Source organism: Dama dama, chromosome 27 (assembly GCF_033118175.1).
Source record: "Dama dama isolate Ldn47 chromosome 27, ASM3311817v1, whole genome shotgun sequence".
Taxonomy (NCBI): domain Eukaryota; kingdom Metazoa; phylum Chordata; class Mammalia; order Artiodactyla; family Cervidae; genus Dama; species Dama dama.
The window spans coordinates 60,124,968-60,142,996 of record NC_083707.1 but is presented as its reverse complement, the minus strand read 5'-3'; the positions used below and the strand labels follow the sequence as shown (position 1 = coordinate 60,142,996).

Sequence of the window (18,029 nt, the reverse complement as noted above, 5' to 3'; positions counted from 1 at the left end):
GACTTTATATATTTTTTTTAATTGTAGCCAGATATGCATAATATTGGAGAAGGAAATGGCAGCCCACTCCAGCATTCTTGCCTGGGAAATCCCGTGGATGGAGGAGCCTGGTGGGCTACAGCCCATGGGGTCGCAAGGAGTTGGACCCGACTAAGCGACAACACGCACATATGTAATAATATAAAGTTTACCATCTTAACCCTTGTTAAGTGTAGACTCCAGTAGCACTGAGTACATTCACGCTGTTAGATGGCTGTCGTTAACGTCCACCTCCATAACTGTTTTCTCTTGCAAAAAACTCATTTCTCCACCTCCACCAGCCCTGGCAGCCACCACCTTGTTTTTTGACGGGAGAAATCTATATTGGCTTTGACCCTTAGGAAGTGCCAAAGAATGAAGAGGAAGTACTTCTCACGTGAAGATGGGCATCGTTAATTTCTTCACAGCATCATGAATTTATGTTACACAAACTAAAGATCGGGTTTTCTCTGATTAGCTTGAGGTTTGTCTTTACTTGGCAGGTTTTCTTCTTCAAAGTACAGATTTCACTGTTATTATCAGTAATAACGAGCATAAAACACAAAGCATTTTTAAATATCCATGGTCTCAATTCAGTCAGGCGAATATTTGTTGATCACCAACCAGGCAGCACAGGTGAGTTGCGGGGGATGAGAAGCACATTCTGGAGCTCTTGGGGAGCTTGAGGTTGGAGGAAACCAGCTGAGAGCAGTGCTGTTGAGATCCAGAGAACATTCAGGAAACAAGGTCAGCGAGGTGTCACGGAGAGAGCGAGTCGGAGGAGACGTGAAGACATGCATTGGGCTAAACAGCAGTCATTGATGAGCTTGGCCAGGGACGGTTCAGTCGTAAGATTTAATACTTGATATCTGCACTGAATCAAATTCATTGATTTCTGGGTGAGGACTGCAGACCAAAGATAATAATTTTTCTCCTGTCTGCCAACTCTTCAATAAAATAACAAACCCAGCCAAAGTGAAAGAGAATAGAAAAACGATCATCAGCAAATGCAAGTTCAACAGATTCCTGGAAGATGGATAATCCGGGAGAGGAGGCAGCAACCAGACTCTCTCAGAAGTCCTGCCAAAGGCAGGGCCCTGACAGCTCAGACGCCGCCGGACGGTGACGGAGTGTGCAGGAATGCGGAGGGGGCCGGGGGCCGGGGGCGACCTGACCGTCTGTGTGTCCAGTGATGGAGCTGGCAGTCTCCCCACGTCCTCTCCCTCCTCCCCCATCCCTGTGCAGAAAGGATTTCACTCCCGGGGAAAACCTGCGGACCCCTGCAAAGAGACAGAGGCGATCGCTGTGACCAGGTGCTTCTAACTCTTAGAAAAGCTGTCTTCCACTCTAGCGTTTGTAGCTCCCTTCCACCCCGGCCCAAAGGGCAGAGACAGGCCCCTCTCCTCCTCGTCCCAAAATATGACCTAGCAATTTTTATTACACACCCACAACTTACTGGCAACTGTCCTCTTTGGGAGTTAGACTTAGAAGAAAACCAGACTGTCTTAAAAACCTAAAAAAAAATAAACCTGAATAAACGCCACCCTCTGATTGATATTTTGAATTGTACGGCAATTCTGTTCCTAGCCATCTACCCAAGAGAAGGGAAAAGTAGGTCCACAGAAAGACTTGTATGGGAATTTTCATAGTAGCTTTGTGGCTCAGATGGTAAAGAATCTGCCTGCAATGCAGGAGACCCTACTTTGATCCTTGGGTCAGGAAGATCCCCTCAAGAAGGGCATGGCAGCCAACTTCAGTATTCTTGCCTGGAGAATTCCAGGAACAGAGGAGCTTGGTGGGCCACATAGTTCATGGGGTTGCAAAGAGTCAGACACGACTGAGTGACAAACAGTTTCTTTATTAATAATCAAAATCTGGAAACCACCCAGATGTTTTTCAGCACTTGAATGGTAAATTATGCTATATGCATAAAATAGAAAGCTTCTTATTAATAAAAAGAAATGAATGACTGATGAACTCAACTACATGGATGAATTTCAGATATTTTTAATGAGTGAAAGAAAGCTGGTGCATTAAGAGTACCAATTGTATTATTCCATTTACGTAAAATTCTAGGACAGATGGAATTAGTCTACAGTCAGAGAAAGCTGATCAGTGGTTGTCTGGGCCTGGGAATTATGGTGAGCATGACTGTAAATGGGAATGTGGAAACTTCTGGAGTGATGGAAGTGTTCCGTGTCTTGACTGTGCTGACAGATGCATGGGTGAATCATTTGTCAGTGTGCATTTAACTGGATACTTAAAACAGTTTCATTTTCTTATATATAAATTATACCTCAAAGTTGATTCATAAGGAAAAACAGAACTAAAATAGTTGCCTAAAATTGACATGAGTAGGGTCTGGTATAAGTCAACCACATCCTCCCTCTCTCCTAGCAGGAACTCAATAAGTAATGTTTTAAACTGACGCATCAGTAGAGCGGCATTGAGACCCCGACCCACATCACGGGGCAACACCAGCAGGTCTAGACCAGGAGGGCTAGAGTAGTTGCCTAAGGAGCGAGTAAGAAGGAACGAGGGGTGTCGCTTTTCATTGTAAGTCTTTCTCCATTATTTTGCTTTTTTAGTACTGCATGTATGACTCATAAAAAGGAAGGGAGAAGGCGTAAGTGAAATGGGAGGTCAGGAGGTAGTTCTCAGTCTCAACCTCTCTCTTAAGCCCACTTGGATAGGGGAGGAGAAGTGGGCAGTAACCCCTTGGGAAAACCCAAGCTCCTTTTGAGATTTTGTTACCATTTCATTTCAGTCATGAGTAGTGTGAGGGATGATACCCTGGTTGGAAGACATGGATGTCCCTAGATCTGCTTGAAAGTACAAGTGAAAGTGTCACGTCTGATTCTTTGCGACCCCATGGACTCTAAGCCACCAGGCTCCTCTTTCCATGGGATTTCCCAGGGAAGAACACTGGAGGGGGTAGCTGCTCCTCCTGCAGGGGATCGTCCGGACCCAGGGATTGAACCTGGGTCCCCTGCACTGCAGGCGGGTTTTTTTACCATCTGAGCCCCCAGGGCAGACTGTCTAAGCTGGAGCCCAGCACGCGGGCCCACATGGAGCAAGCTCGTTCACAGAGCGGGGCAGTGACCTGTCTGCACGAGTCAGCACCAGGCCGCGTGTCACAGCAGAATCACACCAGCCGTTGGGTATTGGAGCTGTGGGCTCAGAGACACACAGGCAGCTCAGAGGGCAGAGGCCCGTCTGTGCTCCAGAAAAGGCAGAGCGAGACAGTGGGAGGCTCAGGACTCCAGGCACAGGCTGCCCCGGTTGCAGCTCCGCCGACACTGCTATCAGGCCAGCGTGTTTACAGGATCCTCCGCGTGTTAGTTCACATGATCTTTATCTCGGCACTGTGACGTGGACATTGTTTTCCACAGCAAGATACGCTCACTGCCTCATTTTACCACGAGGACCCTGTGGCCCTAAGAGACTGCGACTCGCTCACATCACGGAGCCTGGGAAGAGTTGAGCAGGTCAGGCAGCAGCTCCTGGGTCTCAGGGCTATGAATCGCCACTGCCCTTCCCTGGGTCTCCCTGGAGAGAATTGCCCCAAGTCCTGGTTTTGTAATTCTGATAGCCTATTCAGAAAAGTGGCTTTATGTCTAATCCTATCTTTGTGGCTGTTGCAAACTTTTGAATAATATAAATTTAGGATCTACAGGAGAAAGAGATACTGATTAGAAGGGAGTGAGCCAAGAGTTAGGGCGTCTTTGGTCGGAAAAGAAGTGTTTGGGGCCAGGGGCCTTTGTTAAAGGTACAGAGCAGAGCCATTTCCTCGAAGAGAAAACGCTGAGACAGGGAGTGAGGCAGGAGCGGCTTTCTGCTAGGAGAGGCTGTCGCGGGGCCGACGGGCGCCGATGGGCACCGACACCCGGGCACACGTCACCAACCACATGGCTGGACAGTGGCTTCTTGTTTATGTCAGGAGAGGCAGCAGATAGTCTCACGTCTGTGTTTGAGAGAAGAACCTTCTACATAGAGAAGGCTCTCTTTCTAGGGGACACGCCTCAGTAGCGTGGTGACACTGAAATTCTGAGGCTTTGGGTCTGCTCTGGAAGGACTGCTGCTGGGGCCACGGAGTCAAGAGCAAATTCAGGAACATCATGATGAAGCAAGGTACCCCCAAGCAAGGCCCCGAACAGGAAGCCTCCTTAGTTGCGTCACCTTTGCCGACCTTGGTTACCTTGTACTCACATTCCACTTGAGATTTCTTTTCAGCATTGGATCCCAGAATTCAGGACCTTTTCCCCACTTCCCGACTTGGTCTTCCCTGCTTTCGTTCGACGAGTACTTGCTGAGCAAGGACTTTGCGCCTGTCTGTCTCCTTCCAGACGCCCCAGCCTCCTGCTCACGTCTGTCTCCTGGCAGCTCCTCGTGGACCCGTTCCTCTCAGCACTGTTGTTCCTGTCTCCTTCCCGTCACCCGCAGTCTTTCATCTAAGACTTAATTGGCAGAATGTTTCCCTCAACACCCACCCCTCAAATTACCTTTCTTCCCTTCCTCTCTAATAATATACTGTTTCATCAAAAAAAAAAAAAAAAGAAGAAGGAAGAAAAGGTGAGGGCTCTGGAGGAGGCAGGAAAGAAGGGAGGGAGGGAAAGAGAGAGGGGAAGGAAAAGAAGCCCCTTTTGAGCGTCTTGTTTTCCACCTTCTGGCATCAGCGTCAGCCCTTGATCCACTCCGGAAGTCCTGTGTTCTTTGTCCCAAAACTACTTTCTCTCTTTCCCAGACTTTCATGTTGTTTACTTTAAAATAGTCACCATTTTTCTCTGGAAAATTCTAGAGTGTTTTTCTTTAGAAATGTTCAGTACAACTGGTTTAAGGAATTTAATGTAGTCATGTTTATCTCTCCTCCCTTCTGGGGTCCCTGAAAGTTTCCAGAAACCATTTAGAGGATTGCATTGTTTGCCATAGAAAAAACTTATCCCCAAACCTAGGGAAAAGCCAGATTAAATTATGTAGCAAGTGAGGAAAGTGAAGGATTACTGATTATTGACAAAGGTATTAAATTGACATGATGTGTATATTAGTAGCTCAGTCATGTCTGACTCTTTGCAACCCCCATGGGCTGTAGCCCACCAGGCCCCTCTTTCCATGGGATTCTCCCGGCAAGAATATTGGAGTAGGTTGCCATTCCCTTCTCCAGGGGATCTTCCTGACCCAGGGATCAAACCCAGGTCTCCTGCATTGGCAGGCAGATTCTTTACCACTGAGTATTAAAATGTCACTTACTGTACACAGTGTATTCAGAGTTGTACATATGTTATTTCATTACTTTCATGGCAGTGATATGAGGAAAATGTAATTATTTCTCTCTTATAGAGGAGGAAACTAGCTCTGAAAGACTAGCAATAACATGGCATACCTAGGTTTCATTTTTTTGTATGTGTATACATTTAATACCCAGATCATTTCTTGAGAAGAAATTATGTAGTGAGCACTCTCACCATCCATAAAGCATTTCCAGATGTTATCAGGGACCCAAGACAAATAGCATTGCCTCTTCCAGACTTGGTGATGCCCCACCTCTAGAGACGGACGACTCTGTATCAGAGTGTTTTGGAGTGAATTCAGGCACTGTGCAATTCTAATGTATAACTTATAACGGATATTCCAGCCCTGGAAGGATCTGGGACTCTGACAGATGGCCCCTGCTTTCAGGTTGTAAGACAAAATAACTGTAATACGAGGCAGCGTGTGGTTAAGGGCTTTGTGAATACAGAACAGAGGCTGCTTCACTTCCAGCTTCAGTGACCAAGAACACATTGTGCAAGGTCACCATATGGGCTGAACCCTGAATGAAGAGCATAATTTCAATTAGGAAACTTACAGGTTGGGGAAGAGTATTTTTGACAGATAGAATGGATATGGGCAAAGCAGAGAGGTAAAAAGGCCCAATGCCCTCATATCTGGAGTGTGAATTTCAGAAACCATTGGTTTTGGATAAAGAAATTTCTAGCAAATAGCTTTTGGGACCCCTAATTTGGAGAACTTTAAATACAAAACTACAGTGTACATTCTGTTGGCAAATAAGTGAGGAGCCCAGCATTTCTCATGAGGTACTCTGCACATAAGTTAAATAAGCAGGATGACAATATACAGCCTTGACATACCCTTTTCCTGATTTGGAACCAGTCTGTTGTTCCATGTCCAGTTCTAACTGTTGCTTCCTGACCTGCTTACAGATTTCTCATGAGACAGGTCAGGTGATGTGGTATTCCCATCTCTTGAAGACTTTTCCACAGTTCGTTGTGATCTACACAGTCAAAGGCTTTGGAATAGTCAATAAAGCAGAAGTAAATGTTTTTCTGAACTCTCTTGCTTTTTCGATGATCCAACGGATGTTGGCAATTTGACCTCTGGTTCTGCTGCCTTTTCTAAATCCAGCTTGAACATCTGGAAGTTCAGGGTTCACGTATTGCTGAAGCCTGGCTTGGAGAATTTTGAGCATTACTTTGCTAGCATGTGAGAGGAGTGCAATTGTGCAGTAGTTTGAGCATTCTTTGGGATTGCCTTTCTTAGGGATTGGAATGAAAACTGACCTTTTCCAGTCCTGTGGCCACTGCTGAGTGTTCCAAATTTGCTGGCATATTGTGTGCAGCACTTTCACAGCATCATCTTTTAGGATTTGAAATAGCTCAACTGGAACTCCATCACCTCTACTGGCTTTATGTGTAGTAATACCTCCTAAGGCCCACATGACTTCACATTCCAGGATGTCTGGCCGTAGGTGAGTGATCATACCATCATGATTATCTGGGTTGTGAAGATCTTTTTTGTATAGTTCTTCTGTGTATTCTTGCCTCCTCTTCTTAATATCTTCTGCTTCTGTTAGGTCCATACCATTTCTGTCCTTTATTGTACCCATCTTTGCATGAAATGTTCCCTTGGTATCTCTAATTTTCTTGAAGAGATCTGTAGTGTTTCCCATTCTATTGTTATCATCTATTTCTTTATTGATCACTGAGGAAGGCTTTCTTATTTCTCCTTGCTATTCTTTGGAACTCTGCATTCAAATGGGTGTATCTTTCCTTTTCTCCTATGCCTTTTGCTTCTCTTCTTTTCACAGCTATCTGTAAGGCCTCCTCAGACAACCATATTGTCTTCTTGCATTTCCTTTTCTTGGGAATGGTCTTGATCCCTGTCTCCTGTACAGTGTCACGAAACTCCATCCATAGTTCTTGCAGGCACTCTGTCTATCAGATCTAATCCCTTGAATCTATTTCTCACTTCCATTGTATAATTGTAAGGAGTTTGATTATGTCATACCTGAATGGTCTAATGGTTTTCCCTACTCTCTTCAATTAAGTCTGAGTTTAGCAAATAAGGAGTTCATAATCTGAGCCACAGTCAGCTCCTGGTCTTGTCTTTGCTGACTGTATAGAGCTTCTCCATCTTTGGCTGCAAAGAACATAATCAATTTTATTTTGGTGTTGACCATCTGGTGATGTCCATGTGTAGAGTCTTCTCTTGTGTTGTTGGAAGAGGGTGTTTGCTATGACCAGTGTGTTCTCTTGGCAAAACTCTGTTAGCCTTTGCCCTGCTTCATTCTGTACTCCAAGGCCAAATCTGCCTGATACTCCAGGTATTTCTTGACTTCCTATTTTTGCATTCCAGTTCCCTATAATGAAGAGGACATCTTTTTTGGGTGTTACTTCTAGAAGGTCTTATAGGTCTTCATAGAACTGTTCAACTTCAGCTTCTTCAGCATTACTGATCGGGGCATAGACTTGGATTACTGTGATATTGAATGGTTTGCCTTGGAAATGAACAGAGATCATTCTGTTGTTTTTGAGATTGCATCCAAGTACTGCATTTTGGACTCTTGTTGACTATCATGGCTACTCCATTTCTTCTAAGGGATTCTTGCCCACAGTGGTAGATATAATGGTCATCTGAGTTAAATTCACCCATTCCAGTCCATTTTAGTTTCCTAATTTCTAAAATGTCTATGTTCACTCTTGCCGTCTACTATTTGAGCACTTCCAATTTGCCCTGATCCATGGACCTAACATTCCAGGTTCCTATGCAATATTGCTCTTTACAGCATCAGACTTTACTTCCATCACCAGTCACATCCACAACTGGGTGTGTTTTTGCTTTGGCTCATCTCTTCAGTCTTTCTGGAGTTACTTCTCCACTCTTCTCCAGTAGCATACTGGGCACCTATCAACCTGGGGAGTTCATCTTTCAGTGTCCTATCTTTTTGCCTTTTCATACTGTTCATGGGGTTCTCAAGGCAAGAATACTGAAGTGGTTTGCCATTCCCTTTTCCAGTGGACCACGTTTTGTCAGACCTCTCCACCATGACCCGACCGTCTTGGGTGGCCCCACACGGCATGGCTCATAGTTTCACTGAGTTAGACAAGACTGTGGTCCTTGTGATCAGATTGGTTAGTTTTCTGTGATTGTGGTTTTCAGTCTGTCAGCCCTCTGATGGAGAAGGATAAGAGGCTTATGGAGCTTCCTGATGGGAGAGACTGACTGAGGGGGAAACTGGGTCTTGCTCTGATTGGGGGGGGGCGGGGGGCCTCGGTGCGGGAGTGGGGAGGGCATGCTCAGTAGATCTTTAATCCAATTTTCTGGTGAAGGCTGGGGCTGTGTTCCCTCTCTATTATTTGACCTGGGGCCAAGCTGCGGTGGTGGTAATGAAGATAATGTCACCTCCTTCAAAAGGCCCCATGCAGGCACTGCTACACTCAGCGCCCCCAGCCCTGCAGCAGGCCACCGCAGACCCACGCCTCCGCTGGAGACTCCTGGACACTCACGGCAAGTCTGGGTCAGTCTCCTGTGGGGTCACGGCTCCTTTCTCCTGGGTCCTGGTGCACAAGGTCTGCTGTGCCTCCAGGCGTCTATTCCCCAGTCCTGTGTGAGTGCTGGCGGCTCTGTGGTGGGTGAATGGCGAACTCCTCCAAGAGGGCTTCTGCTGTGCCCAGGTCTGCTGCAGCAGAGCCCCTGCCCCTGCAGCAAGCCACCGCTGACCCGGACCTCCTCAGGAGATGCTCACACACAGCTCTGTCTCAGTCTTGTGGGGTCCCTGGGTCCTGGTGTGCACAAGGTTTGTTTGAGAGCTCTGAGTGTCTCTGGTGGGAATGGGGTTTGAGTCTAAACACAGTTTCGCCCCTCCTACCGTCTTCCTCGGGCTTCTCCTTCGCCCTTGGACGTGGGGTGTCTCCTCACAGCCGCTTCGGCGCCCGCCATCTTGCTGGGGCTTCTCCTTCGCCCTTGGACGTGGGGTGTCTCCTCACAGCCGCTCTGGCGCCCGCCATCTTGCTGGGGCTTCTCCTTCGCCCTTGGACGTGGGGTCTCTCCTCACAGCCGCTCCGGCGCCCGCCATCTTGCTGGGGCTTCTCCTTCGCCCTTGGACGTGGGGTGTCTCCTCACAGCCGCTCCGGCGCCCGCCATCTTGCTGGGGCTTCTCCTTCGCCCTTGGACGTGGGGTCTCTCCTCACAGCCGCTCCGGCGCCCGCCATCTTGCTGGGGCTTCTCCTTCGCCCTTGGACGTGGGGTGTCTCCTCACAGCCGCTCCGGCGCCCGCCATCTTGCTGGGGCTTCTCCTTCGCCCTTGGACGTGGGGTCTCTCCTCACAGCCGCTCCGGCGCCCGCCATCTTGCTGGGGCTTACAGTGCACAGTTTAGTTTCATGAAGTGATTTCACATTGTTGTACAGCTGATCTCCAGAACTTTCTCATCGTGCATAACTGAAACTCTGTACCCATTAAACAATCTCTCCCCCATTTTCCCTTCCCCTCAGTCCCTGGAATCCACTATCTACTATCTATCTCTCTGAATTTGGCTACTCTAGGTACCTCATGTAAGTGAAATCACACAATATTTGTCTTTCAATAACTGGCTAATTTCATTTAGTGTAATGTCCTCAAGGTTCATCCATGTTGGAGCATAGATCAGAATTCCCTTCCTTTTGAAGGCTGAATAATATTCCATTGAATGTATATATCACATGTTGTCTATCCATTCATCCATCTGTGGGCACTTAGGTTGTCCCACCTTTGGCCACTGTGCAAATTGTTGCTACAACATGGGTGTTCATTTTGTCCAGTCAAGGCTCTGTTTTCAGTTCTTTGAGATACATGCCCAGAAATGAGATTTCTGGATCATATGCTGGTTATAGTTTTACTATTTTGAGGAACTGCTCTAGTGATTTTCATAGCAGTTGTACCAGTTTATTTGTATTGATAGTGCAGGAGATTCACCAACTCTTCATTTCTTTTCTTTTTTTTGGTAGTAGCCACCCTAATGGATGGGAAGTGGATCTTATTCTTTTGATTTGCTTATTACTGATGTTGATCATTTTTCATGTGCTTTTGGCTATTTGTATGTCTTTTTTAAGGAAATGTCTGGTCAAGTCCTTTGCCCATTTGTAAATTGGGTTGTTTTTGTTGTTGTTGAGTGGTGGTGTTCTTTATGTATGTTAGACTTTAACCTCTTATCAGATAAGATGATTTGCAGATATTTTCTGCCATTCTGTAAGTTGCTTTTTTACTTTGTTGATTATGTCCTTTGCACAGAAGTTTTAAATTTTGTTGTAGTCTAGTTTAATATGTCCTTATTTTTGTTACCTATGCTTGCTTGATTGTTTTTAAAACAGGCTTTGAGCCATTACCAAACTCAAATTTAATATCTAGTGTGATGTTCTTCTTGGCATGTGTGTGGTACCTCTGGGCCTATTCCTTGCATTCCTTTGCATAACCATCATGGGAATAAAGTGTTCATCAGAGCACAAAATAATAGCAAAAAAGAGACTGCAGAGGCCTAAAACAAACAGTGAGCATCATTCAGACCAAGGGAAAAAGAATGGTGCGTTAGCACTCCTGGCCTGTGATGCACTGACAGCCCCTCACTGCAGCCCTAACCATGAGAAAAGGATGTTCACTCCATGTGCCAGTCCTGTGCTTCACTTATGATCAATATGAAAATTATATATAGTTAATTGATGCTGCTGCTGCTGCTAAGTCACGTCAGTCATGTCCAACTCTGTGTGACCCCATAGACAGCAGCCCACCAGGCTCTGCCGTCCCTGGGATTCTCCAGGCAAGAACACTGGAGTGTGCTGCCATTTCCTTCTCCAGGGCATGAAAGTGAAGAGTGAAAGTGAAGTCGCTCAGTTGTGTCTGACGCTTCGTGACCCCATGGACTGCAGCCTACCAGGCTCCTCCGTCCATGGGATTTTCCAGGCAAGAGTACTGGAGTGGGGTGCCACTGCCTTCTCCTAATTGATGCTATATAGGGTAAAAACTATGCTGTAGAAATATTTTGTAGTAATAGTATTGTTTATAAAGGCAGCTGCCCTGCGCGTACAGTAACCCCGGTCTACCTGCTTTATGCCTTATGTTCCAATGTAATCATTACATCCTCATCTATGCAGCATTAAAAACCCAGAGTGCATGGGAAGAGGTTAGAGGCATGACCAGGTAATAAGCCATGCCGAAGCTCAGTTTATCTCAGTCCCAGTGCTTCAGCCCCACTGGTCTGACTCCCTAGGTTGAATGGGATGCCTGCTCTGAGAGACTGACGGTTTCAGAGCTCAGTTCTGTTCATCAGCCTGAGGGCCCCGAGCTAACCTCCGTAAATCCCCGGAGTCCTCTGCCGGGTCGTTCCTGCCGAAGTACCTCCTTGCTCTGCTCTGCTCGTCTTCTTTGTCTATTATTGGATGGAACAAAAGATGCCCACTTCAGAAAGGAAGACGGGGAGGGGTTGGGAGATGGAAGAGGTTGGGATGGAGAAACAGAATGAGCTCTGAGTTAGTAGAATCGGGCTTTCTAAACGGAATTGCCTAAGTTGATGCTGCCATGAGGTTTTCCTTGCCCCTGCTGCTTCTGTTGGTGAGTGAGAACTCTAAAATCTTCCTTTCACATCCTGTGTGGCAGTAATGGCGTATAGAGCCGCAGGGAACCTAGTGATACAGGTCTAAGGGGCGGAAGTGGTTCATGCATCTTCATACACATCTAATTGGTTGCCAGAAAAGGACTTGGACAGTGGGGGGAAATATACTTCAAGACTTAAAACTTACACACCATATAGCAAGGTTCATATATCAAGACTTCATTAGGCTACTTTTTCCTGCATTTTTCCCCTGCATTTTATTTGTGAGAATGTTGCTTTAAGTTTCAGCTTTCTAATTATTCCTCTGTGAATATACATTTGAAAAGCCAAGCTGTTTCTTGTCACGTTGCAGGTGTTAAACTTACTGGCAGAGTTTCCTTAATGGGAGCCTGGGTTATTTGAACGGTGCCCCTGCAGTGGTTTGCCTTGGTGACAAATTTTATTTCTAAACCCCTTTGTATCAGTAATACAGCTAATAACTCCAGCCATTCCCTGCCTGTTATGCACAGGAATGGAATATTGTCCTTTGTCCTTTCTATTTTATTGCTCTTTAAATATATAAATGGTGAGAATCTGTCCCAGAATTTGAGAGAGGACTCAAATGCAGTACTCAAATGCAGCCTGTGTGTCTGCAATGTCTGTAGTATCGTTTTGGGGACTGCGGCAGGTTTTCAAAATAGGCTGGAGAGATTCTTCAGCTGTTAGTTCGAGGTTAATAATGGTTTCTTTAAAAATGAATATTGAATTGCTAGGGCATGAGACAGTATATCTGTTTATAAGTGTAGTTCAATATGTTTGAAGTGCATCTTTGGAGTAGATCTTAGCAGAATTAAACTGAGACTCTTAAAGGAATACACTCCAGTCAGTATGACCAACTACAACATTGGGTGTAAATTCAGTGGTTTTCTGGAGAACCTTCTGGCATTGGGTGTTTTTTTTTTTTTTTTAACATCTGTATGAAAAATGCCCTACGCAGGCTGTGAAACTGACTTGGGCCAGCCGAGCTGTAATTTTGTATTTTCTTCTTTTAATCTTTTACACTGTTTCTTCACTTATAGCAGGCCATAAACTTTACAGAGTATTGCCTTTATTTTGCATTCTGAGAGAAGTAGTATTTTTTTGAACTAGAGAAAAAATGCCATTGAGGGAGCTTTCATAACTATAAAAACATATTTAAATTTATATTCTAAATGTACTGGATATGAGGTGAATAGTCATCCTCATCAGTTGGAGCTTTAGTTTGATAGCAGGATTCATTTGGACTCTGTTTCCTACATGCACTGTTGTTACACATCACTGCAATATAAATGACAACTAAAGTATCATTTCTCTTTGTAGTGAAAACTTATCATTAAGTTCAGTGATATTTTAATATCCTCCTAAATGTAATTAATAAGCACCATAAAATCTTTTTACTCTTGATAGTGAACATTAAGCTTTATTAAACCAGTGATTCTCCACCTGTCTTCCCAGTACATCTGACAGATAGGCCCAGCTTTGACTGCGCATTATCCTAATTGAGAAGCATCATCAGCCTTTTATCACCCATTGTGTGGGTTGAACAGACCTGCCCGGTGATTCTGTATCCACACGCCTTGTCCCTCTACCGTCTCATATGATGTACACCTTGAGAACTGCTGATTTAAATAATAGAACAGTCAAGGGGAGAGAGTGGGAACAGCTGAACTCATTTCAGATAGAAATTTGATGCTCCTTTAACTGTGCTATGCTATGATGACTCGAAGACTTGATGGAAGCTCTCACAAACTGAATACCTCAGACTCAGTCACATGGAGACGATGAGACAATGAGCTTCACAACTGTTCCCTGCCGACTGTGTTAGCTTAAAGGAGCCAAGAGTCCATGATTTCAGGCCATTTCAGGTCAAGGAGATAGGTGATGTATGGAATACCCTTTAGAGATAGATTGTCACTAAATTTGAGGCGGGGTCGCCTGCCATCTGGTTTTACAAAACTTACTTTGTTCAGAGGTCAAGTCATTTAATATTTTAAAGTTTTTAAAAAGTATTAGAAGTGATAAAAGGCCTAAAAGTGATAGCAAAACTTAATGGGGGAAAAAATAATCTGCTGTAATAGAATCTTTTTGTTGTTATGGCTTAATTGAGGTATAATTTATGTATCATAAATTCCATCCATTTTAAAGTTTTGAATGATTTAAACTACTTCAGTAACTTTCAGCAGATTGATGGATTTGTGCAACCATCACTACCGTCAAGTTTTTTAATATTTCCGTCACCCAGAAAACTTCCCATGCCTGATTCTGGTCTATCCAATTCCCATGCTGAGCCCCAGGAAACCGCCAGCCTGCTCTCTGTCTCTGCAGATCCGCCTGCTCTGAACATGTCGAGAAATAGAATCATGCGATGTGTAGCCTTTTACATCTGGCCTTTTCCCGTCGGTGTGACGTTTCTGGTGTGCCTCTGTGTTGTAGCACGTGGCAGTATCTGGTTCCCTTTCACCGCTGAGCAGAGTTCCGCCTGGTGGACAGGCCACATCCCATGCACACTTTCTGCAGTATACTCTCTTAGCGTCCTCACGGCATTCCTTTCATCCGCCTGCCTCCTGAGCTCCTTGCCTGCTCTCCCCATGGAACACGGTCTCCCCCGGGAACCAGGATCAGTCTGGGCTGCCTGGATTTGGTCCTTGAGGCTCTAACCTGGGCACTTTGCACTCCCTCTCTCCCTCCTCTGACTCCAAACTCCAGTCCCTGGGTTGGGGAATGAGCCTTGTTACATAACATGAAGAGGTTATGACTGTGATATCCAGCTTATTGGGTTGAGGATTTTGATCTTAGGAACCACTGCAGATTTTGAAATGTCCCATGAGGAACAGAAATGGGGTAAAGGAGAAGATTTCTGTGGTAATTAGGAGCTCAGCCTAAGAGTGCTATGTCTCAACCTACCATAATTTGTAATCATCTCATAAAAAGAAATAAAGAAATGTATCATAAGCTCATTGTAGAAAATACTGAAAGCATGTAGAAAAAATAATAAGTCAACGGTAATTCAGTCCCAGAGTCCAACAGATTGATATATGTCATTTTAGACTTAATTTATATGCAAATATATTCAGGGTTGGGTTGGTTTTTTTTTAAGTTGAGTTTCTATGAAAGCCATGTTTCCCGATGTTATTAAATAGTGTTGAAAATTTGAATGTGATTATGATGAGAAGGATACAAGGAGAAACATGGAAGGGAGAGCATTCAGAAAGCCAGGTGGTGTCACTCATGGTTTTCATTGACGTCACTGTAAGGAATTAGGGATTTACTCTAAGTGTGAGGCAAAGCATTAGACTCTTTGCAGGGACGTATTTGATATGCTTTACATTTTAAAACTACACTCTGGCCACAGGATGGAGAACCCATTGAGGGGTCAAGAAAGGGAAGAGGTCGATTGGTTAAGAGGCTCAACTAGAGATGATGCCCTTGAACTAGGGCAGCAGTTCAGAATGGCGGGAAGAGGCCAGATTGATGGAGTATTCTGAGAGAGAGGCAAGTGGAACTTGTTAATGGACTGGATGTGCCGGGAGGAGAAGATGAGAATCAGGAGTGACTCGTCCTGTCCCAGCCCTGTGAGTGTAGACCTGTGTGCCTCCCACCTGACCTTTGCCAGAGCAGGCGGGGGCAGAACCACCTTCTTCTGTGCTGTCTGGCTGAAGTGGAGCAGCTAATGTCTGAAAGGTTTCCATCTTTGGGGGCTGCCCCTTTCCTTGTCTGTCCTGTGAGTGGAGAGAGTAGGCTTTTATTACCACCTTGGGTTGTTTGAGGTTCTTAGTCTATGTCCATTGGCATTTCTGGTTGGCCAGTTTCTTCTAGCAAGAAGAAAATCCAGCAAATTCAACCACCATGTCATTCCTTGGGTCCCAAGGTTCCTAACCCATCTATTGTCTTTCCACTGTTCAGTCTCCTTAGGTTTATTTTATATACAGCATCCAGAGGTTTTAGTGGTACTTGGCAGGAGGAATAGGGGAAAACACACCTCCACCATCTCCCGGAAAAGGAAAGCTTTCTGATTTTTTGTTTGTTTGTTTGAAAGTTTCTAGTGTTCTAATATAGTGTTTTCCCAGCACCTCTGTGCTGTGATGAGCTTGAATTGCTCCCCTTTGGAAGACATTTAAAGTAAGATCAGTCAACCAGTTACCACCTTCTGTGTGATAAAATTTCAGCATAACTGACATAATTTTAGTAACATAATATTGTCTATTTGGCATGAGGTTTTTAAGAGTATTCTGTTAAAATGAATATCTAGATCATTTCTTCCCAGAAGGGCTTTATAGAATGAGAAATGTCATCATTTTCATTTTTAAATAGATAATTATCGGTGATTTATGTCCACTGTGGCTACTAAAGTTGGAAAATAGCTTTGTGAAATCTGCATAATTAATCGGTAGATAAGATCTATATCATATCCATTCCATGTTAAAAAACATACCAAAACACATACACACATAAATTTAAGTAGGAAAGAAGTCCAGGTCCAATATTCTGTTCCATTATTTTTACAGTGAAAACAAACATTTCAAAAATCTTGGCTTAATGATAGTATTTGTCTAGCAATTAAAGATCTAATTGTATTGTTTTCTTTTTAGGTCAGAAGCCTACCCTAGTCCAGAACCAGATTTCAAACTTAACTAGTTCTCATTCTTATTTTTTAATTAGCCAGTTCTTTTTTTCTATTTCAAATTTACTTTATAAGATTAACCAGTTAATCTAGAGAAAGAGTCTAAATAAGAATGCCCTAACCAGTGCCATTCCCAAGAAAATATTATCAAACTATAAATCTTCATAATTGGAGATTCTTACTTAAAAGCTTATAATAGCAAAAATAAATAAACTAAATCTGCTTAGAGTAGAGGCTCTTCTTTTCTGGCCTGAGGGCCCTTACCCATTATGGGCGGTTACCTGTCAGCACCCTGAAGCTTTGCCTCGGATGGTGTAGGGCCAGCAACTTGACATTTGGGGGGCTGCCCACCTGTTGGACCAGAGTTACTGGGGGACTGGGAGGGTGGACTGCAAGCCTCTTTTTCCCCTTTTCCTTAGTCTCCACGTCCCCCTAGGTGATTGCCCTATTTTACATTCACCCAGCAGTCACTTTCGCAGATATTCTAAGATAAGTTCCCTGGGGCCTGCCCTGGGGACCATCCTTGTGAAGCAGCTTGTTGAAGGTTTTAAGTCTCAGTTCAGTCGCTCAGTCATGTCCGGCTCTGCGACCCCATGGACTGCAGCACGCCAGGCCTCCCTGTCCTTCACCAACTCCCGGAGCTCGCTCAAACTCATGTCCATTGAGGCAGTGTGCCATCCAACCATCTCATCCTCTGTCGTCCCCTTCTCCTCCTGGCCTCAATCTTTCCCAGCATCAGGGTCTTTTCCAATGAGTCAGTTCTTCACATCAGGTGGCCAAAGTATTGGAGTTTCAGCTTCAGCATCAGTCCTTCCAATGAACAATCAGGACTGATTTCCTTTAGGATGGACTGGTTGGATCTCCTTGCAGTCCAAGGGACTCTCAAGAGTCTTCTCCAACACCACAGTTCAAAAGCATCAATTCTTCGGTGCTCAGCTTTCTTTATGGTCCAACTCTGGTCCAGCCCTGGTCAACCCAGGGATTGAACCCAGGTTTCCCACATTGCAGGTGGATTCTTTACCAGCTGAGCCTCCAGGGAAGCCGGGTATAAGTTTATTATGAAGTTAGATTCTTACGTGTAACTCTGATAGGCCTAGTAAATAAGTAACTTGCCAGTGTCCTCCGAAGCTTAGCTTGGCATTCACTGGGGGAAACCTTTGCTTTATTGCACATTTGCCAGATCTGTATCCTCAATTTCTTTCCATATTTGCAAATTTATTATCAAGCCATGGACAATGTAGTATGGTGCTTAAAAAGAAAAACTGAATATTTACTATTGCTGATAGATGAGAGCTGGGATTGAGTAATTTTAATAGTGTTCTTTTTCCAAAAGTCTGGCACATAATGGTGTTGACTCAGATTGAGAGATGTGTCCTTTTTGTTTTGTTTAGACATTTTGGCTAAAACTTTCACTTCACTGAATTTGAGTTTGACTAACATTTTCCTTTCTTTCCCTGTGGCCTGTAGTTTTGTCAAAGTATGGAATGTCATGCCCTAAAATACCATATTACTGA

General features: G+C 44.6%; 1 protein-coding gene across 4 annotated transcripts in view; it reads left to right on the top strand.

The window, feature by feature from the left end:
* PIGN (phosphatidylinositol glycan anchor biosynthesis class N) overlaps window positions 1-18,029 on the top strand; it is a 105,650-nt gene that overhangs the window by 85,014 nt on the left and 2,607 nt on the right. The window contains exon 30 of one of the 4 annotated variants that reach the window (XM_061131092.1): window positions 321-1,575. The exons of the other annotated variants lie outside the window; for them this stretch is intronic. Coding sequence (XP_060987075.1) covers window positions 321-348 — 28 coding nt within the window. The 3' untranslated portion in view covers window positions 349-1,575. Of the gene's footprint in view, window positions 1-320; window positions 1,576-18,029 lie in introns of those variants that run through there. 4 annotated transcript variants of the gene reach the window in all.